General features: G+C 38.5%; 1 protein-coding gene across 1 annotated transcript in view; it reads right to left on the bottom strand.

Annotated features, from left to right (window-relative positions):
- MRC1 (mannose receptor C-type 1) overlaps positions 1-20,658 on the bottom strand; it is a 98,027-nt gene that overhangs the window by 51,164 nt on the left and 26,205 nt on the right. Inside the window, exons 5-8 of the mRNA XM_049626864.1 lie at positions 16,728-16,841; positions 14,150-14,296; positions 9,196-9,381; positions 410-567 (exon numbers count right to left, since the gene is read on the bottom strand). Coding sequence (XP_049482821.1) covers positions 410-567; positions 9,196-9,381; positions 14,150-14,296; positions 16,728-16,841 — 605 coding nt within the window. The remainder of the gene's footprint in view (positions 1-409; positions 568-9,195; positions 9,382-14,149; positions 14,297-16,727; positions 16,842-20,658) is intronic.

The raw sequence follows: 20,658 nt of genomic DNA, 5'->3' as shown, positions 1-20,658 counted from the left end.
GAGCAAACGTAGCTCTCCAGGTACAGACGGCAGACGGTGAAACCCAGAAGAGATCTAAGTGCATCTGCTCAGAGCAACCAGTCAAAAGTTGAACCAAAGCTCTAATGTGATCAGTCAAGTTGTAAGTATTGCCATTTAGAGCCCAGCACAGGAACAAGACGAATATGTTGGTTACTGGTTAATTTCATCCCTGCACCAAATGTTTCTGTCTGCTGCTTTGAAAATTTGACTTCCCCGAACAATAGAAACACAGATAGATCACCTAGACTAGAAGCAACCTAAACAATATAATATGTAATAACATATTATTATATGTTATTCTTTATACAATATAACAATGTAATAAGTGAGGCAGAACAGAACATACCCTGTGGCTTTTGCTAGGCATCAGCAAATAAAGTTGCCTTACCTTGCCTTTCATTACAACGCAATCTTCCTGCCTGTTGTTTTCATGGCTTGGTTCCCCCCGCAGCCATTTAGTAAATGTTACCGGGGTGCCATCGCTCCACTCAAAATACATTTGGATCTTGATGTCATTTAAGCCAATCCATAACTCATCATCTGGCTCTAAAGAGGAAGAAAAACACGAAATCAATGTGCACATGTTTTCTTTCCTAAAATCAGGAGGTTATCGGGAAAGGAAGGCTCCCTGCTTTATTAACAAAAGTTCAACTCCCTTAAGATTATAACAGATAAAAGACCATTCTCTTGAGTGTTAATCTGATGTGTCAACTACACTTTATGTTGTCAATATTAGTTTCATTGAGCAACGTATTCTTTACATTGTGAAGGCAACTGTATTCTTTTATTGTACAAGTGTAACTTGTATCTCCTGGGAGTTGCTAAAATGAGGCTGAGGTTGGTCCATCATTACCCCCTGTTTTGTGAAGCTACCCTTTTGTTATAAATAACTTTCCATACAAACTGTACTCATTGTGTTGGAAATATGACAGCTTACTTATACATTAATCTATTTGAATATCATTAAATCTCATGAATGTTTTAAAGTACTATTAAAAACCACTTCTAGTTTACTTACTATGTTATTATTAAGAACATTCCAGATATTAAAGCTTAATAACTGTACTAGGAGTGAGAAGATATATAAACGAAGGAGTTGAGCTGTCTCTCCCGACATTTAGGACTTATTTATTGGTCTATAAATATAAATGAATCTGTAATCATGTTCACCATAAAATACCAGACAAACTCAACTAAGTAACAAATAAACGTTAAAACAAAAATAACCAGGTACAGATACAAAATGTCATCATTTTGTTTTAAAATTCTATGAAGAACATTATTGACCTTATCTGTAGTTATAATTCCAAAAATATTATAACTAAAATGGAACAAAATGTAAGGCCTAAGTCTTCATGCCTAGAAACATACATTTGCAAATTAAAAAAAATTAATGAATATTTAATTTGTTCTACTGGAAATTTCATCATGAATGCTTGACTTTCGTCCTTTAAATGGCAAAAATAAAATTACTTGCCAAAGGACTATAAAGATGATGTTGTAGTAGAAAATGAGAAAAATGCCACACTAAATAGGAATCTCCCTAAATGGTTTAATCTCTTCCTCCTAAACGTTGTCTCCCAACTTGCTTTTGGAGAAGTCGCTGATTGGCCCATTGCCAGCCCCAGCAGATGTTTCCAGCACCTTGAGGCATGAATGACGGTGCCAGGATGAAACGCTTTTCCTTTCACTTAATTTGGCAGCTCATGATCTTTTGGGCAGCAAATGTAGGCTTCAAAATGACCTCATATGCCCTTTCAGGATTTAGGTTCAAAGCTAATAAAAACCTAAACTCTCCCCTCGCCCCCGCAATAAGTAAATAAAATAAAAATAAAACCCGAAACTCCCAAGGCCCACAGTTAAAATAAAGTGTTAAGAGTTCCCTATAACATTTTTTTTTACTACATTGTGCACCCCCATCTAGCTTTTGTAATTCCTAAACACAGCCTACACTCTATAAAAATATATGATACACAAGCGGAAAAAGTCATTAAACCAATTGTTATGAGTCTGTTAGGGAAGCTGTCTTAGTTGATGTAGTCATAACCTAGGTGCGCAAGTCCCAATTTCTCCACTCTATTTCCACAATCAGTATAAAAAATATCCAAAAAAAAAGATAATTATCTCAACTAGCTAAAACAATTTTTCTAGGCTTTTGATCCAGAAATAATAATTTTACAACTTTTCTTTACCTTTATCCATATTATTTTCACTGTTTTAAATAAAGAAGTCTTATCCATGACAAAAAAGGGAAGGTTTCCCTAGTAAAAATTTATTAATTCCTCTTCTGAATTGAAAAGCAACCTCTGGGGCCCCTGGGTGGCTCAGTCGGTTGAGCTTCCGACTTCGGCTCAGGTCATGATCACGGTCTGTGAGTTTGAGCCCCGCGTCGGGCTCTGTGCTGACAGCTCAGAACATGGAGCCTGCTTCAGAGTCTGTGTCTCCCTCTCTGTCTCTGACCCTCCCCCATTCATGCTCTGTCTCTGTCTCAAAAATAAATAAACATTAAAAAAAATAAATTTTAAGAAAAGCAACCTTTGCCAGAGGCAGTTCAAGATGACAGCATGGAAGGATCCTGAACTAATGTCCTCCCATGCAGACAACAAATCTATAGCTACATATGGAACAGTTCCCTCTGAAAGGAACCTGAGAACCAGCTGAACAACTACAGTACAACAAAAACTGAAATACGGGTAGGAGAAACAGAGACCTCGTCTTGCCAAAAACTCCACCAGGGTGTAGCCACCCACCATCAGGAGGGTCTCACAAATATGGAACTTCTCCTCAGGGAGTAATGGGTTTGTGTCTCACACCAGGCACTCCCCACTCTCAGGATGTATACTGGAGAGATAATCCCCCCAAATGTCTGGCTTTGAAAACCAACGGGGCTTAAATCCAAGAGAACCATAGGGCTGTAGGGAACAGAGAATCCACTCGTGAAGATCTCACATGTGGACTTACTCACCCCAGGGCCCGGGGAAAAAGTAGAGCCTAGACCACATGCAAAGGAGATTCACTTGATAATCTTAAAACTTCTGCCAGAGGGGCAAAAGCCTGTTGGAACTCTCTCCAGAGAAAGATGTTGACAGGCACCATTTTACCTTCCTCCTCTCCCTTGCTTGTGCTGGCACTGGTTGCCACCATTTTTGCCCTATCAGTCTGATCCACTATTGCCCACCCCACCACACTGATGCTGTAGCCCTTCCAGAGGCAGGAGCAAGGGCCCCATGCCCCATGCCACTACTGCAGCCCCAGAAACAGCAGGTACCATTCTGCTTCCTCACAGCATTTCCATGCACAGCCAGCACAAAGGATGCCCATTGAATCTTGGGCTCCGGTAGCCAGGAGGGACTGTACGTCTGGGCCCCATAAGTCTGAAACAATTGCAAGAACAGTTCAAGAAACAAGTAATGAGCAGAGCAAAGTTAAATGGTAAGGATGATGCTCACACAGGGCCACCACTTTAAGACTGAGAGAGATTACTGTTTCACATAAAGAGGCAAACAAAATGAAGAAACAGAGGGGGCACCTGGGTAGCTCAGTCAGTTGAGCATCCGACTTAGGGCTCAGGTCATGACCTCACAGTCCGTGAGTTCGAGTCCTGCATCAGGCTCTGTGCTGACGGCTTGGAGCCTGGAACCTGCTTCAGATTCTGTGTCTCCCTTCTTTCTCTCCCCGTCCCCCACTTATGCTCTGTCTCACTTTGTCTCTCAAAAATAAATAAATTAAAAAAAAAATTTTTAAACCAGAAGAATATATTCCAAATAATTAAAAAAAGAAAAAAGAAACAAGATAAAACCCAAGAAAAAAACTTAAAGAAATGGAGATAAGTAATTTACACATACACAACATTCCATCCAAAAACAGCAGAATATGCATTCTCTTTAAGTACACAAGGAACACTCTTCAAGAAACACCACATGCTAGACCACAAAATAAGTGTCAATAAATATACGAAGATGGTATGAAACCAGAGATCAACTACAAAAAGAAAACTAAACACCTAACTTTATACCTAACGGAACTAGAAAAAGAACAAATAAAACCCAAAGTTAGTAGAAAGAATGAAATTAAAAAGATCAAAACAAAAATAAATGAAAGAGAGACTAAAAAGATAACAAACAAGATCAATTAAACTAATAGCTGGTTCTTTGAAAAGATAAACAAAACTGACAAACCTTTAGCTAGACTCAATCATATAAAAGGAGAGAAGGTGCAAATAAATAAAAATGGAAATGAAAGAGAAGAAATTACAACTGATACCAAAGAAATACAAAGTATCATAAGATACTACTATGTGCAATTATATTCCCACAAATTGGACAAACTAGAAGAACTTGATAAACTCCTAGATATATACAATCTTCCAAGACTTGATCATAAAGAAATACAAAATCTGAACAGACCAATTAATAGTAAGGAGAAGTAATCAGTAATTAACTCCTCCCCTCCAAAAAAAGTTTAGGGTCAGATGACTTCACCAATGAATTCTACCAAACATTCAAAGAAAACTTAAAGCCTATTTTTCTCAACTTTTCCAAAAAATTGAACAGGAAGGGAAGCTCTAAAACTCATTTTATGAGTGTAATATTGCCTCAATACCAAAAGCAGACAAAGATAACACACACACACACACACACACACACACACACACACACAAAATTATAGGCCAATATCCCTCATGAACATAGATGAAAAAATCCTCAATAAAATGTAGCAAACAGAATTCAACAATGCATTAAAAGGATCATGACCTTTGGGATTTATTCCAGGGATGCAGGGATGGTTCAATATCTGAGAATCAATTAATGTGATGCACTACACTAACAAAATGAAAATACAAATCATATCATCATCTCAAGGGAGGCAGAAAAAGCAGTTGACAAAATTCAACATCCATTTATGATAAAATCTCTCAGCCAATTGGGGATAGACAGAATGTACAGTAACATAATAAAGGCATATATTGTGAGCCCACAGCTAACATACTGAATGTGAAAAGCTAAAAGTTTTTCCCTTAAGAACAGGAAAAAGACAAGGATGGCACTTTTGCCACTTTTATTCAACATACTATTAGAAGTCCTAGCCAAAGCAATTAGGTAAGAATAAAAAATAAAAGGCATCTAAATTAGAAAGGAATAAGTAAAACTATCAGGATTTGTGATGACATGATTTTACAGACAACCCCAAAGACTCCACCAAAAGAAAAAAAATGTTAAAACGAATAAATTGAATAAAGTTGCAGGATACAAATAAATTTAATAAAAAATCTGTTGCCTTTTTATACACTAACAGTGAACTATAAGAAAGAGAAATTAAGAAGACAACCTCATTTTCAATTGCATCAGAAAGAATAAAATACCGGGGAATAATTTAACCAAGAAGGTAAAAGAAAATTCTAAGACACAAATGAGAGAAATTGAAGAAGACACAAATAAAAAGATAGTCCATGCTCATGGATTGGAGAAAGGACAGTCTCTTCAGTAAATGTTGTTAGGAAAACTGGAAGCCACTTACAAAAGAATGATACAGGGCCACTATCTTATACCATACACAAAAATTAATTCAAAATAAAGACTTACATATAAGTCTGGAAACCATAAAACTCCTAAAAGAAAATGTTAGCAGTAAGCTCTTTGACAATGCTCTTGGTAATACTCTTTTGGCTCTGACTCCAAAGGCAATGGCAACAAAAGCAAAAATAAACAAATGGGACATCAAACTAAAAAGCTTCTGCACAACGCAGGAAATTATCAACAAAATGAAAAAGCAACCATACTGAATGGAAAAAGACATTTGAAAATCACATATTCATTAATGGTTTATATATAAACTATATAAAGAATTCATACAGTTCAATAACAGAAAAACAATCTGATTTTAAAATAGGCAGAGGATCTGAATAGAAATTTTTCCAAAAAATACATATAGATGGCCAACAGACACGTAATAAAAGATGCTCAAAATCACCAACCATCAGGGAAATGCAAATTAAAGCCATATGAGATATTACCCGACACCTATCACAATGACTATTCTCACAAGGACAAGAATAACGAGTGTCTGCGAGGATGTGGGGAGAAGGGAACCCTCATGCACTCTTAGTGGGAAAGTAAATTGTTGCAGCCACTGTGGAAAACAGTATGGAGGTTCTTCAACAAATTAAAAGTAGGACTACCAGATGATACAGCAGTTTCACTTCTGGGTATTTAAAGAAAAAATCACAAACACTACATCAAAAAGATATATGCACCCCCATGGTCATTGCAGCACTATCTACAATAGCCACGATATAGAAATGCCTAGGTGTCTATCAATGGATGAATAAAGAAGATATGGTATATATATATATATATATATATATATATATATATATATATGTTCCATTGCATGTACACACACACACACACACACACACACACGCACGCACACGCACACACTCAAATACTATTAAAGCCAAAAAAAAAGAATAAAAACTTTCTAGGGGCACCTGGGTGGCTCAGTCGGTTAAACATCTGACTCTTGATTTCGGCTCAGGTCATGATACAGTTCATGAGATCGAGCGCTCCTTCGGGCTCTGTGTTGACAGGGCAGAGCCTACTTGAAATTCTTATTCTCTATCTCTCTCTGCACCCTCTTCCTCTCTCTCAAAAGTAAATAAAATAAATATTCAAAAATTTGTTTCAAAAAAAGAATAAAATCTTCCCATTTACGACAACAGACAACACGGATGGACCTTGAGGGCATTACGCTAAGTGAAATAAATCAGACACAGACAAATACCATTTGCTCTCACGTATATGTAAATTTAAGAAGCAAAACAAATGAGGGGCACCAGGGCGGCTCAGTTGGTTGAGCTTCGGACTTTGGCTCGGGTCATGATCTCACGGCTAGTGAGTTCGAGCCCCACATTGTGCTCTGTGCTGACAGCTCAGGGCCTGGAACCTGCTTCCGATTCTGTGTCTCCTTCTCTCTGCCCCTCCCCCTCTTGCGCTCTGTCACTCTTTCTCTCCAAAGTAAATAAGCATTTTAAAAAGACTTGTTTTTTAAAATAAAAAACAAAACAAACGTACGGACAAAACAAAGCTCAGATACAGAGAATAGATTTGTGGTTGCCAGAAGTAAAGGCAGGGGATTGGGGGGAGATGGGTGAGGGCACCAAGAGGTTCAAACTTCCAGTTATGAAATTCAAAAATCACGGAAGTGTAATGCACAGCACGGTGACCAGAGTCAATGCAGGTAACCAGGTTTAGTGCAGTGATCATGATGCAATGAACACACATGTGCAATCAAGGTTGTACACCTGAAACTGATAAAAAGTATGTCAATTATACTTCAATAAGAAACAAATAAATAAGTAAATAAATAGAAGCAACCTTTGCCACCAGCTTCGCTACATAACTATAGCAATAAACATATCAGCTTCTGCTATTACTGCATCATGTTATAGAAAGTAGAGCACAATTTGCTCTTTGGGCCTATGGCCTCTTAACGAATCTGTTTTTCATGGATTCATTTGTAACACTTTATCACCTGCTATACGTATCATGACTTGTAGGTCGTGATATTATTCGGACCTATCAGTCTTGATCCCATTATTACCGTCTAGTCTGATTTCTCCAGAAGGAGTAAATATAAAATCGAGAAATGGCGTCCAGGCGGCAGCAGGCTACCATCAGGGCCTAGTCAGCACAGGAACATATGCGCAGGGGAAAGAATCCCATCTGGCACCGGTGTAGGAGTCCTAGTGCTTTGGGGTCTTTGCAGTCTCTCTCTGGGACGACTTTACCAATTCCTGTCCATTTGTCAACTGTTTGGTCTTTTCCCCTCGCCACGGACTCCTATCAACGTTCAGGCTCTACGTGTCAGGAAGCAGCCCTCACCATCGTCACCAGCCATTTCCTCTTGTTTTGCTGGCTGGAAATGGACAGCTGCAGCTATTTAGAAGTCCCACGGGTGGAAGCAGAAAATGATAAACATTTAATCAGCAGGTATCGCCGAACGCCCGTTATCGTTAGGTTCCTCCCTGCCCGCTGCCCCTTCACGGTGAGTGTTCCCAGCTCCTTCTCCCCAGTGTTTTGTTTGTTGGTTTGTTTGTTGACAGAACCAGTTTTTGAAAGCTTTGCAATATTTTGTTTAGTACATGTTCTATATAATCTTTAAATTACATCCCTAACAAGGGAGGCATAAATTTCTTTAAAAGATTTAGGCCAACACCCAACCACCCCAATAAAATATCCTGGTTGCTTTGTTTTGTTTTGTTGCTGCTCAACACTGTGACAGCACTAGCTAGGTTAACAAAGAAAATAAAGGCACCTGGGTGGCTCAGTGGGTTGAGAGTTCGACTCTTGATTTCAACTCAGATCATGATCTCACAGTTGGTGGGTTCCAGCCCTGCATCGGGCTCCGCACTTGTGGTGCGGAGCCTGCTTGGAGTTCTTTCTCTCTCCCCTCTCTCGCTCTGCCTCTCCCCTGCTTGCTCTCTCTTTCCCTCAAAATAAATACATAGACTTAAAAAAGAAAGGAAAATCCAGAGTATGAGATTTAGAGATGTTTCTGCTGAGAGAAAACATGGGCACTAAGAAAGAAAATACAGGGGCTCCTGGGTGGCTCAGTCGGTTAAAGCATCCAATTTCGGCTCAGGTCACGATCTCACCATTCCTGAGTTCAAGCCCCATGTCACGCTCTGTGCCAACAGCTCAGAGCTTGGAGCCTGCTTCTGATTCTGTGTCTCCTCTCTCTCTGCCCCCCTACCACTCATGCTCTGTCTCTCTCTCTCTCTCTCTCCAAAATAAAATAAACATTTAAAAAAGAGAGAGAAAGATCTTTTAAAAAAGAAAGAAAATACATATACACAAATACTTCCAATAAATATTATTGACAAATTTAAGGTAGGCTGCTCTGAATCCGGATTATACAGGGAAAAACAATATTTTTTAAACTACCTATTAATTGATTACATATCAAAAGAAAAATAAGTCAAATTCTCTTTTTGTGATACAAACTCTTTAAATTTCTAAACAATGTTTTACTTTCATGCAGGATTAATATTTGTTGTATTAAATAATCTAACTATTAATCTTAAATCACTAAGTTTACATTTATGATTAAATTTTCTAGTGATGGGAGGAGAGCGGGAGGAGCCAAACATATTACAAATTTAAAGGTTCTCACCATATCCCAGCTGGGAGAAGATAAAGTCAAATTCCTCGATGCTGTGGATACTGGCTAGATCACCACCTTCCTTCCTACATGCAGTCAAGGCATCTCTTTGGATTTTCTTCTCCTCTCTGTAAATCTTGTAGCAGTGGCCTGCATATGGCCACCACTGGCTTGGACAGTTAGTGGGCACATCACTTTCTAGAGAAAAAAGAGTTTGGAAAACATTTAAGAGGGAAGGTTGTTCTCGTTATAACAAAATTTTCCATCATTCTATATAAAAAAACAGTTCATAGTTATAAGCAACTAAAGGTAATATTTGTTTTTCATCTTTGGCATACATATTCACTAAAGATAAACCAGGTTGGGTTTGCTTTTCAACTAAAAACTATACGAATCCATCTTTCATTTTAAAATAAACTACCGGTATCTGAGTGGCTCAGTCGGTTAATTGTATGACCTCAGGGCAAGCATCTCATGATTCGTGGGATCGAGCCCCACACCAGGCTTTGCACTGACAGCTCAGAGCCTGCTTCAGATTCTCTGTCTCCTCCTCTCTCTGACTCTCCCCTACTCACACTGTCTCACTCTCTCTCAAAAATAAACATTTAAAAAATAATAATAAAATAAAATAAAGCTACATGTGAAAACTCTTTTTTTAAAAAAATTATACCTACAAAGCCACACTAAGATGCAACAGATCGTCGCATTTTATCGTCAGCAAACCTGTACTAAGCACGTTATGTAAATGTTGGAGGCACAAAAGATTTGACATACAATACGTTCCTTAAAAGATTTCAATTTACTTTGATTTTGTGGACACTAGGGAGCCAATCATCCCTCAGAAGAAGGGCAATACTCAGAAAACAAGCACAAAAACTGGGTTAAAATGGGGAATAGAATGGGTGGGGGCAGAAGGGCCAACAACGAGCCACAGAGACCAACCACAGCAATGTGAGCTGGCCACCTGTGCCTCTGCCCCAGCCCATTGCCTCTGGCTTGCTCCCACAAGGTGGCATGTGATCCTGTGGTGATCACAGGGAATTCGATTCAGAAGTCTTTCAGGCAACACCTGAGTTTGCCACAAGTTGTGTGACCTTGGGCAAGTCACATCACATGAACCAAAGTAACCATATATAACATAACCATATTAACCATACTAATATTAAACTACCCATCCTCACTGTGTTCTTCTGAACTACAAAGCATCTGAGATAACGTTCCTATAAACTGCAAATACCACACAATTATTATTTAAGTCAATAGGTCATAGTGGCCAACATCCTAATTATTACTACTAACAGTTACGGCCAAATTTCATAAATCTTGATTTCGCATTGCAAAAAAATGTACTGTAATAGTCATGAGCTGGGGAAAGTGAAGGGAAAGATGCGTGGGGCAGAGACTCATATTATTCATCCTTGTATGCCCTAGAACCGGCATGGGCCTGCCATATGGCAGCGGTGATGAATGCTGGTCAAGAAAAAGAGCGGAAGATATATGTGCTACACGGCAGCTTCGCGTTACCGTTTACAGAAACGATTTCAAACTGCAGTTTAGCAATGCACCTTGCTTAAAGAGGGACCGTATTACCAAATGAACGTTAATTAGTATATGTGTTTGGTAGTACATGTTCTCAGATGTGCTGCCTTAGTAAATGTTCAATACAGTGAATGTTTGTTATTCATTTCATGAATCCCTTAAAGCCATTTTTCCTTAAAGACTGGGACTGTCTGCCACATCTTTGTTTGAGTCCAGGATTCGGTTTACAGTAGTCATTTAAGTAAACGGTCACCCACGATGACTGCATCACTGTAACAGTAAAAAATGCACATACTTAAAAATTCTAGCCCCTCAGTACAATTGAGATATTGCACACTGTCACGTTGCAAAAAAAAAAAAAAAAAAAAAAACAGAAAGAAAAGAAAAGGAAAGGAAAGGAAGGAAGGAAGGAAGGGAGAAAGAAAGAAAGAAAGAAAGAAAGAAAGAAAGAAAGAAAGAAAAAGAAAGAAAGAAAGAAAGAAGGAAAGAAAGAAAGAAAGAGAAGAAAGAAAGAAAGAAAGAAAGAAAGAAAGAAAGAAAGAAGAAAGAAAGAAAGAAAAACTTAGTATAACTCTGGAGCCCTCTGGTGGGATATTTTGATTTTGCTACCTAGGAAGCTGAAAATGCAGCAAATGCTGAGGACCTCAAAAACTGAACGGATAACCTTAAAAAAGATCTTAAAACATGAAGATAACCAATGAAAAGGAGTTCCATGGGACAGCCACAAAAGATCACCCGTTCCTGTAGAGCAACACCGTCCAACAGAGATATAATGTAAGCCACAAATGAGAGCCACATACATAGTTTTAGATTTGCTAGTAGCCACGTTAAATAAAAGTAAATAGAAATGGGTAAATTTAATGTTAATAATATGTTTTATTTAACACAAAATATTTTCATTTCAACACGTGATCGATAAAAAATAAATAACGAGATATTTTATGTTTTCACATGCTAAGTCTTGGAAATGCAGTATGTATTTTACACTTAGGGCACATCTCAATTCAAACTAGCCAGGCTTCATGCTCTCAATGGCCACTTGTGGTTAAGTGGCTACCGAATGGAGCAGTTCAGGTTTAGAGACCCAGGATTTGTGAACAAACAGGGTAGCATTGGAAGGACCAACAAGGTACAAGGTAGAACTCTTGCCCAAGAGAGTCACCAATCATGGGTACTGTGTCATTTTCTTTTCTTTTTAAATTTTTTTTTTAATGTTTATTTATTTTTGAGACAGAGAGAGACAGAGCATGAATGGGGGAGAGGCAGAGAGAGAGGGAGACACAGAATCGGAAGCAGGCTCCAGGCTCTGAGCCATCAGCCCAGAGCCTGACGCGGGGCTCGAACTCACGGACCGCGAGATCGTGACCTGAGCCGAAGTCAGACGCTCAACCGACTGAGCCACCCAGGTGCCCCTGTACTGTGTCATTTTCACCCTCATATGCTTTTCCAAGCTCTGGTTTATTTGAATTTATAGATAAGACAGAACGATTAACCCAGGAAATACAGAGAAATTCAAAAACCAATGTCAAGGGGCGCCTGGGTGGCTCAGTCAGTTAAGTGCCCGACTTCGGCTCAGGTCACGATCTCACGGTCTGTGAGTTCAAGCCCCGCATTGGGCTCTGTGCTGACAGCTCAGAGCCTGGAGCCCGTTTCAGATTCTGTGTCTCCCTCTCTCTCTGCCCCTCCCCTGTTCATGCTCTGTCTCTCTCTGTCTCAAAAATAAATAAACGTTAAAAAAAAACAAAAAACAAAACCAATGTCAAAGTGAACGTTAGCAGGTGAAACAAGGCAGGTATTGTAGAGAGATAAGAATAACTTACTGAAGTCTTAACAGTATGAATGAATTTTCACAGAAAGAACAGGTATTAATATTTCCCCTTACAGATGAGGAACCTACAACGGGGGAGTTAAGAACAAGGCTAAATTCCAGAATTCTGCTTCCTGTACCAGGGAAGCTATAAAACAACTATTCTCCTCTTGCCCAAAGTGGCAATTCCAAATCTTCTGAAGAACTGTATGAGCTTTTCCAAGAAGAAAGAATCATACTATTTCTCCTATGGGAGGAAGAGAGGATATGAAGTACAAAGGCGACTGAGGTCTCCTGGACAATGCCTGCAGTCAAAATGGTGCCTCTGTAAATATCAAACCCAAGAACCATGACCCTTATCTGGAGATCTTGACCATATCTGTATCTATTAAAATTGTAAACACACCCACTCTCTGATCCAGCAACGCCACTGTGAGGAATGATCACATGCACGAAATGGCACGTGTAAAAAGTCAGTCAGTCTAAGATTGTTTGTAATAATAAAAAGTTGGAAGTAAATTGAAGGTCCATTAATAGGTGACTGGTGAAAAAGTCTACATGGTCTCTCTCTGCAATGGCTATGGTGCAGCCATAGAAACAAAGAGGCTATTTACGTATCATATGGAAAGATGTCCAAAATTTTTAAGTGAAAAAAAGTCGAGAATATATGTACAGTATGCTTCCATTTGCATAAAACAGAAAAAAATAATTATCAGCATATTTTTTATATATTTATTGAGTAACCAGGTGAGGATAAACACCCAGAAACAGTTCTTTACCAGGGAGGAGAAATGGGTGTTAGAGGTAAGAGGTGGAAGGAAAATACTATTATTTTCTATCATTTTGTGCCTTTTGACTTTCCAGCCAGGCAATGAAATTGATTTTAAAAGTCCAGGAGAAAAGTCAAGAATGCCACACTGTCCAGTTTCTCCAGAAGAATCCATCCAGCCATACATCCAGCCATACAGCCCTTTAGAGCATTAAGTGTCCCTGCAAAAACAGCTTATAGTGAAAAAAGTGTAGATTGTTTGCTTTTCGTCAAGGCAAAAATGCCTTAGTAATTTAATTCTTCTATAAAAGTATAAGAGAGAGCATAATTGGATTCTTTTCCCAGAGTCTATCCTAAATGTAAAAGTAAGTTAGTACTTTTGGGATGTTTTATCCCATTTCTGTGAAGACTTCCATTTGAGATGCTAAACTTACAGCATTAGAGCCTATACGGAGCCTTAAACAGTGAGAATAAAAACATCCCTTTCAGATATTTATTTCCTCTCTTGGATTCCAGTTTTGTCACATGTGCAAGTTTTATATATCCTCTTAATATCCTTTTCCTCATCTAGAATGTGTGAATAATCGTGCCTACCTCACAGGGCTGCTGTGAGGACAGAATTCTGATTGCTGTTCTTTCAAAGGCTTTGTGCATGCCCGAACACCACAGCACACTCCGGAAATGTTACTGCCCATCACCAGTAACCAACAAAAAGAAATTCTGTAGGAACATCATTATATTTACTCCATAAATTATCAACAAAACCTCTCATTTCATGCAGTTATGTAAGCTATGATTTTCTTCTTTCAGTGATAATATTTTATACACTTCAGATCAAATGGATCACTCACCAGAGGGAATCACAAAAGAATTCAAAGTTGTGTTGCCTTTTTTGCAAATATAGCCTAGCTTCTGAACACATTCCAGATTTTCCCATTTAGCATTTTTCCCAGGATTTAATGACACACAGCTTTTTCCAGGTTCTGTTGATGGACTTCCTTTGGGGAAAAGGAAAAAATCACAGTGGGATTATCATAGGTAATACAAGTAAATAGCCCCCCAAAACCTCACGTCTTCATCCTTGGGATTTAATGGATCTCCATTCTGTTATCTGTCGCAAATTCACCAAGAAAGCTTTTACTGACTGACTGCAGAGCAAAAGACATGTTGCGTGTCTATTTCTTTACTTGTTGTTGGACCATTTTGATGTCTAAAATGTTGATTATACACGCTTGCTTCTCTGAAATAACTCCCCCCCCCCCCCCGGGATTTCAACAAGAAAAGCTAGGGCTTATAATCCTGAACAGCCTTCACACTGGGTTTGGTTATGTATAACAGAGAGGTACTGAACAAAATACAAGAGACGTGATGCTCTAAAGCAGCCATATTTTAAAAAGGTGGACACCTACCAAACAGCTAAGTAAGGCTAACTGTGAAGAGCAAACTAGAGAATTTCTGAACACGGGAAAAATTTCCCCAACTAGGGAGAGGAGACAGAGAGGAATTCAGTGAAGAGGAGAAAGACAAGAGGAGGAAAGCTTGGGAAGCAACATGACACAGGAAATGCCAATCAAGTAAACGCGAAACTAAGATTGTTTCTCAAGATTTTCAACCCAGTCTACCGAAGAGTTTTAACTGCTAACCCCTCATCCCCTATCTTACTGAAAACTGATAAAAGAACCAGATAAAGTCAACGTCGGGAAGGCAACGGATACAGGCAATGATACCCACATCTCTCATGCATTTTTGCTCGTTCATGTAGGATTTTAAAACCAGTACTCTGAAAACTAGTTCTGTCTCACACCTGAAGCCAAGGTGATGAGCCACAATTTATTAATGACTCTGCTTTGTGACCTGCCACATATATATAACCCAGACCTGGACCTCACTTTCCCTTCCTGCAAAATGAGAATCACATCACCTGCTCCGTAAAGCTTTTGTCAGAAATTTTTAGAAGTAGTGAAATAGCACACAAAGCAAACCACTGTTAGTGATAAGGACTTTAATACAGCAATTAATTGTCTGTAAATGGCTACCATGGTTATGTGTTGCTTGATCAAAATTTTATGCAATGACCATTGCTGATATTCCACAAGGTTTCTAATTTTAGTTGGAAGAAACTCTCCTATTATTTCAGAAGGTGATTTGATCTTGTGCCTACTACTTCCCAGGAATTTGGTTTAATTTCTTTTCCTTTATCATTAATATTCCAGTTTCATCGCTCACTTTCACTGAAGTTATACCCCCTCTTTTCTCACTGAACTCTGGGAATGCAAGTGCAATGCAAATTAAATATTACAGTCATCACTCCAAAACTGTAAGGTAAATAAAGAGACTTGCCCGACATACAATAACTAAGCAACAAAGAGTAAACTCTATTTCCTGAAAAAAAAAAAAAGATCATTATTGATTGATCTGATTGAGCCCAACTGCCATTCTCCCATTTAATTGGACTTTAATCCTCACCCACAAAACTGACATCTGATATTGCCTTACAATGTTGATTTCCCATGTTGTAGAGGCAAATAGAGATGACTCTAGCGACAGTCCCGTAACTATGCATGGAAGGAACGCACTGGAAATGGAATTTCAGAGTTAAAAGCAAATCAATTTAAACCAATGATTAGTTGGTTAGTTCTGAGCATTTTCTGTCCTCCAAAAAATTAGAAAGCTGTTAAAGGCTTGATCATCACCCAAGTGTGTTTGTGTGTGTGTGTGTGTGTGTGCGTGCACGTGTGTGTGTGTTTAACAATTAAACTACAAACTGCCAACAAAAGTGCTAATAAATTATTGTGCTAGTGTAGAATATCATCATCTGTGGCTGAAATATTGTTTTAATCTAACTCTATTAGATTAACAACAGGAGAAAATGATGTTAATGTAGACCTTAAGATCATTATGACAATGACAGATATATTGCAAATATCTCAAGGCTCACAGTGAGAAATTGTCCAGCCCCAAATAATTTATATTTGCTTAATTTCATACTTTTTGTGTGTATAAATATAAATACATATAAAATCTTTCAATACACTATATAGCATTACATAGTATATATATCTCATAAGTATACATTTTATACATATGCACTTTCAATTGGAACACTGTAAAATTCAAAAATTTGATTTTGAATATAATACCTAGCAAATCAAGTATACTCAGAAAATATATACTTTCACAGAATCCTGTATTGATTTGTGTGATTATCCTCTCAGACAAATCCCTATCCTGGGAAGCAGGTATAACCTTAAGGTTTTAGTATCCACAAATCACGTTGGCAGATTTCAAAGCAACATGAGAAATGGTCTAAATTTGGTAAAGTCTCGCAATTCCTTTCTTTGAGCTCTATATGCGAGATGAAGAAGATCTCCATGGTATCCAGATAAATTGAATTTAGATGAGTTTATCCACAGGCAAGCTGAACTCTACCTGGTAACCAGTTCAAATACCGGAATGGACTCCCACCACTCCACTGCCAGCCACTGTTGAAACTCAGGCTGTTAAGTCCAATCCAGAGTCCGGAAGTCAAGGAACTGGTTAATCCTATAGAATAAAAGCAAAAACAAAAACCAGACTGACATTTGGAAAAGACAATGAAATCAAATGCACAATTAAGCAGCTGACTCAAAATGTATTTGAAGGAAGTAATAAAAAACCATGCCTAACATTTCTCCTTTGATTCTCCTAACAACCTGAGGTAAGCACAACTACTGTCTCCATTGGCAGATACAGAAATGGAGGTGAGAGTGTAAGATTCTTAGTAAGATCTATTAAGATTCCTGCCGAACTTCTAGCCCAGATCTGACCAGGCTTCAACCCACCGTCTTGAATACGCCTATACGCCAGTATGAACGTGCTTTTCATTTCTCTAGCATCAAACATTAACATTTTTACTTCATTTTAGAGCACAAGGTTTATTTTGGATAAAATTCAGAGTTTTCTACCATAGAAATGTTTTTTTAATGTTTATTTAGTTTTTAGAGAAAGAGAGAGACAGTGTGAGCAGGGGAGGGGCAGAGAGAGAAGGAGACATGGAATCCAATTCAGGCTCCAGGCTCTGAACTGTCAGCACAGAGCCAGGCGCAAGGCTTGAACTCACGGACCATGAGATCTCGACCTGAGCTGGAAGTCGAATGCTCAACCAACTGAGCCACCCAGGCTCCCCTCTACCATAAAAATGTTTAATAAACATTTCAATTTACCAGTCTCATAAATTATTACCCAGTCTTACATTCCAGGACATATTCTAAGAATTTTATTTCATGACATTTTTAAAACTCACTTTTTCTTTTCATTCAGATTTTGCTTAAATTCTAAGCACAAAATCTTTGGCTAACAGGAACAATGCTTTGTTTAGGCACTTCATAAATCATAATTACATTGCTTCGAACTCTGTGCCAGGCCTGATCTGGGATTAAAAAAACAAGCCACAAGGACCTCAGCCCTCCAGGGTCAAATACTCTCATCTGTTACTACCCGAACGTTTTTAAAAACCACAGTTCTCTGTTCTGTCTATATTACTTTTAGTTCATTGAAGAGTTCATCAAACACAAAACTGTCCTTTGTCTTTAATAAAATACCAAACTCAGGTGGGTATTTTTGTCAATGGTGAGAATTACCACTTACTCTATTTAGAGCGCTGTACTTGTTCATTTAATCCTCACAAACCATGATAGTGTCTCATGACACCAAAGCCCAGACTCTCTAGTTCTGATGTAACCAGCTGAGCTCTCTGACAGTTGCTACCATTTTCCCCAATTTTTCATTAGCTTAATATAGGCACACATTCGTGTGACCAATTCAAGTGAATGGAAGTTACAGCGACTCAGTGGCAAATAATCATATCTCACATTTATTACACCCACTTCCATGAGAGTGCAAATGGCTGTCTTAGAGGTCATGTGACCTGAACATTGCACTCAGTTGACTTAGCATCTGGCGGAGAGGTACTTGCAAAGGGAGGTGAAAATACCCACTTGAGGACATCGATTAGGTTGTGATTAGGTGGACTGAGGCTTAACAAACCGAACTGAATTCAATACTGGAGTTACTTATTGAAAAGTAAACCCTATTGGGTGATTTCTTTAAATAAATAAGAAAATAACAGTGGGATGAAATTAAACTCTGGAATGTAAAAATCAGTGAAGATTAATGCAGATTCACTCATTTATATCAAGCGTTCTGAAAACAAAGTTTGAGTTAGCACAGCTCTTGTATGCTGGTACTTTATGTACCTTGGGAGGTATCTAGCCCAATTCCTTCATTTTACAGAGGAAGAACGTAGAGACGGAGAGATTAAGACACGCGGGGAGGATTAGTGGATCAGGATTGGAACCTAGTGTTCAGTGTGGTTTCTCCAGTGGATTCAATTCCTGTTTAAATTAAACTTACCTGTGAGTTACTACCCCTTCTAGATATATTACCCTTTCTAGATAACTCTAAATGTTAGGACACCTTTAAATACACAATAATGACCTAGACAGATATTTCTGATACGTGTCCTTCCCTCCCAAACAACAGCCCATGCCAGAACTCACTCTCGTCACCTGCGAAGACTCAACTTTTGGTTCTCCAAAGTTGAGATCTTACCAAAAACTAGAAATGTTTACCGTAAACTATACCAAGAAGATGACATTATCAAAAGGGGAAGTCTTTATATTTCTTTAGTCTTAAATCTCTGGGATGAGTGGCACCAAATATGACTGCTTTCACTTAAAACATAATAATAAAGCGATAAAAATTTACTCATATTAAATCAATTTTATAATTAGTCATCTTATCAATGGCCTCCTTTTAGTTTAGTAATTATGTTTTGTGTATAGTAAAAATACAGTTATTAAAACTATTTTGAGTACCATATGATTGCTTAGATCACTTTAGGGTAAGTTAAAGAAACCAACTAAAAAATAGTGTCCTACCTCATTTACACAACAGGTAACTTATAACGTGTCAAGAGGAAATACTCGTCCACCAGACTGTGCCTTAGAAATGTCCTTCTAGGGTTGGATACTACATTATATGTTAATGATCACTCCATGAAACACTATTGAACCCTGAATGGCTTTTTTCATACATCACTTAAAATTGCAGTGACTTGAATAATAATTCTGTCTGTACCTACAGAGGCGTATGCTAGAGGAAATGATGCCAAAAGTAGCATTTCACAAATGTTAAAGACAGATATTTCCCGAAGTCAAATCCCCTGGCATTGTAAACAATTTATTAGTTAAGAATATAAGCATATGTAACTTTTCAAAACTGTAAAGAATTCGCCGCCTATAGGAAAAATTAAAGTAGATTTTCATCTGACATTGCTGTGTTTGGCATACTGAGAAAAGGTGATAGCTTCTTCAGGGAATTATCTATCCTCTGACGTCCCGCACATGCTCTAGGTACTGGTAGGCTTATTTTCAAGAGCGAAATTAATAAATACCTCTCAAACCAGGGCCTAACATGTAACAAGTGCCCAATAACTGTAAGCTGTCTGACTATTGTTATTACTCCTTATTGAATCAGGATCGGCAAGAAGTGTGTTCAGAAACAAAATTCAAATTTTGTGTTAAGTAGGTCACTTAAAGAAGATGGTCGTCATCCACAGATTTCTTTCTCGAATGTGCTTTTGTAATTTCATAGAGAGACCAAGGCTTTGCTAGCGATACTACACAGAGGATCACTTCCGCACGCTGAACGTTTCAATTCTTGATTTTTCTGCACACTAGTCTGAAACGGTTATACGCCTGCTTCTGCGCTTAGGTATAATAGATGATGTGTTCGTGTCCAGTGTTACACTTTGTTTTCATCTTTTCTGTATCATGGTCCAGTACTTTTTCCAGCCAGCCCCCAAAACAATCAGGGTAATGAGCCAGCTTTCAGTTCCTACATCTTATTTCGGTTCTGTAAATCTTAACCCTGCACATATGTGGTTAGAACTCTGGTTCGGGCACTGAGGATTACATAGCGTCCCAGCATTTTGGGGGTAGAGACGGAAGTGAGGATATAATGCAACGTGTGTGGGTGATGTAAGAAGGTGCCACCGGGCAGAGCGGTAAACCCTGCAGGCAAAGGGAAATCAGACTGTTAGTTTAGGTTAAGTTCACTGAAACAGGGAGCTGTTCACACCTAAATTAGGGTTCTCTGTAGTGCTTCGGGGACCACCAGATCCTTGCTCACTTTGTGAGAAGGACCCGGGCAGAGTGAAATGGAAAGACAGTACCTGGTTCCAATGCAACTATTTTCTGAACAGGAGGCACTGGGCAAGTTTCAACCTTCTCCCCCCTAGTCTGTTATTTCATCTATAAAGCGGAGACAATAATATTCATTTAGGAGGTAGGCGTGAGGTTTAGAAACAAAGCCCAGCGTC

Source organism: Panthera uncia, chromosome B4, assembly GCF_023721935.1.
Source record: "Panthera uncia isolate 11264 chromosome B4, Puncia_PCG_1.0, whole genome shotgun sequence".
In the NCBI taxonomy this organism is placed as follows: domain Eukaryota; kingdom Metazoa; phylum Chordata; class Mammalia; order Carnivora; family Felidae; genus Panthera; species Panthera uncia.
The sequence above is the reverse complement of the archived record's forward strand: the minus strand, read 5'-3'. Positions and strand labels throughout refer to the sequence as shown.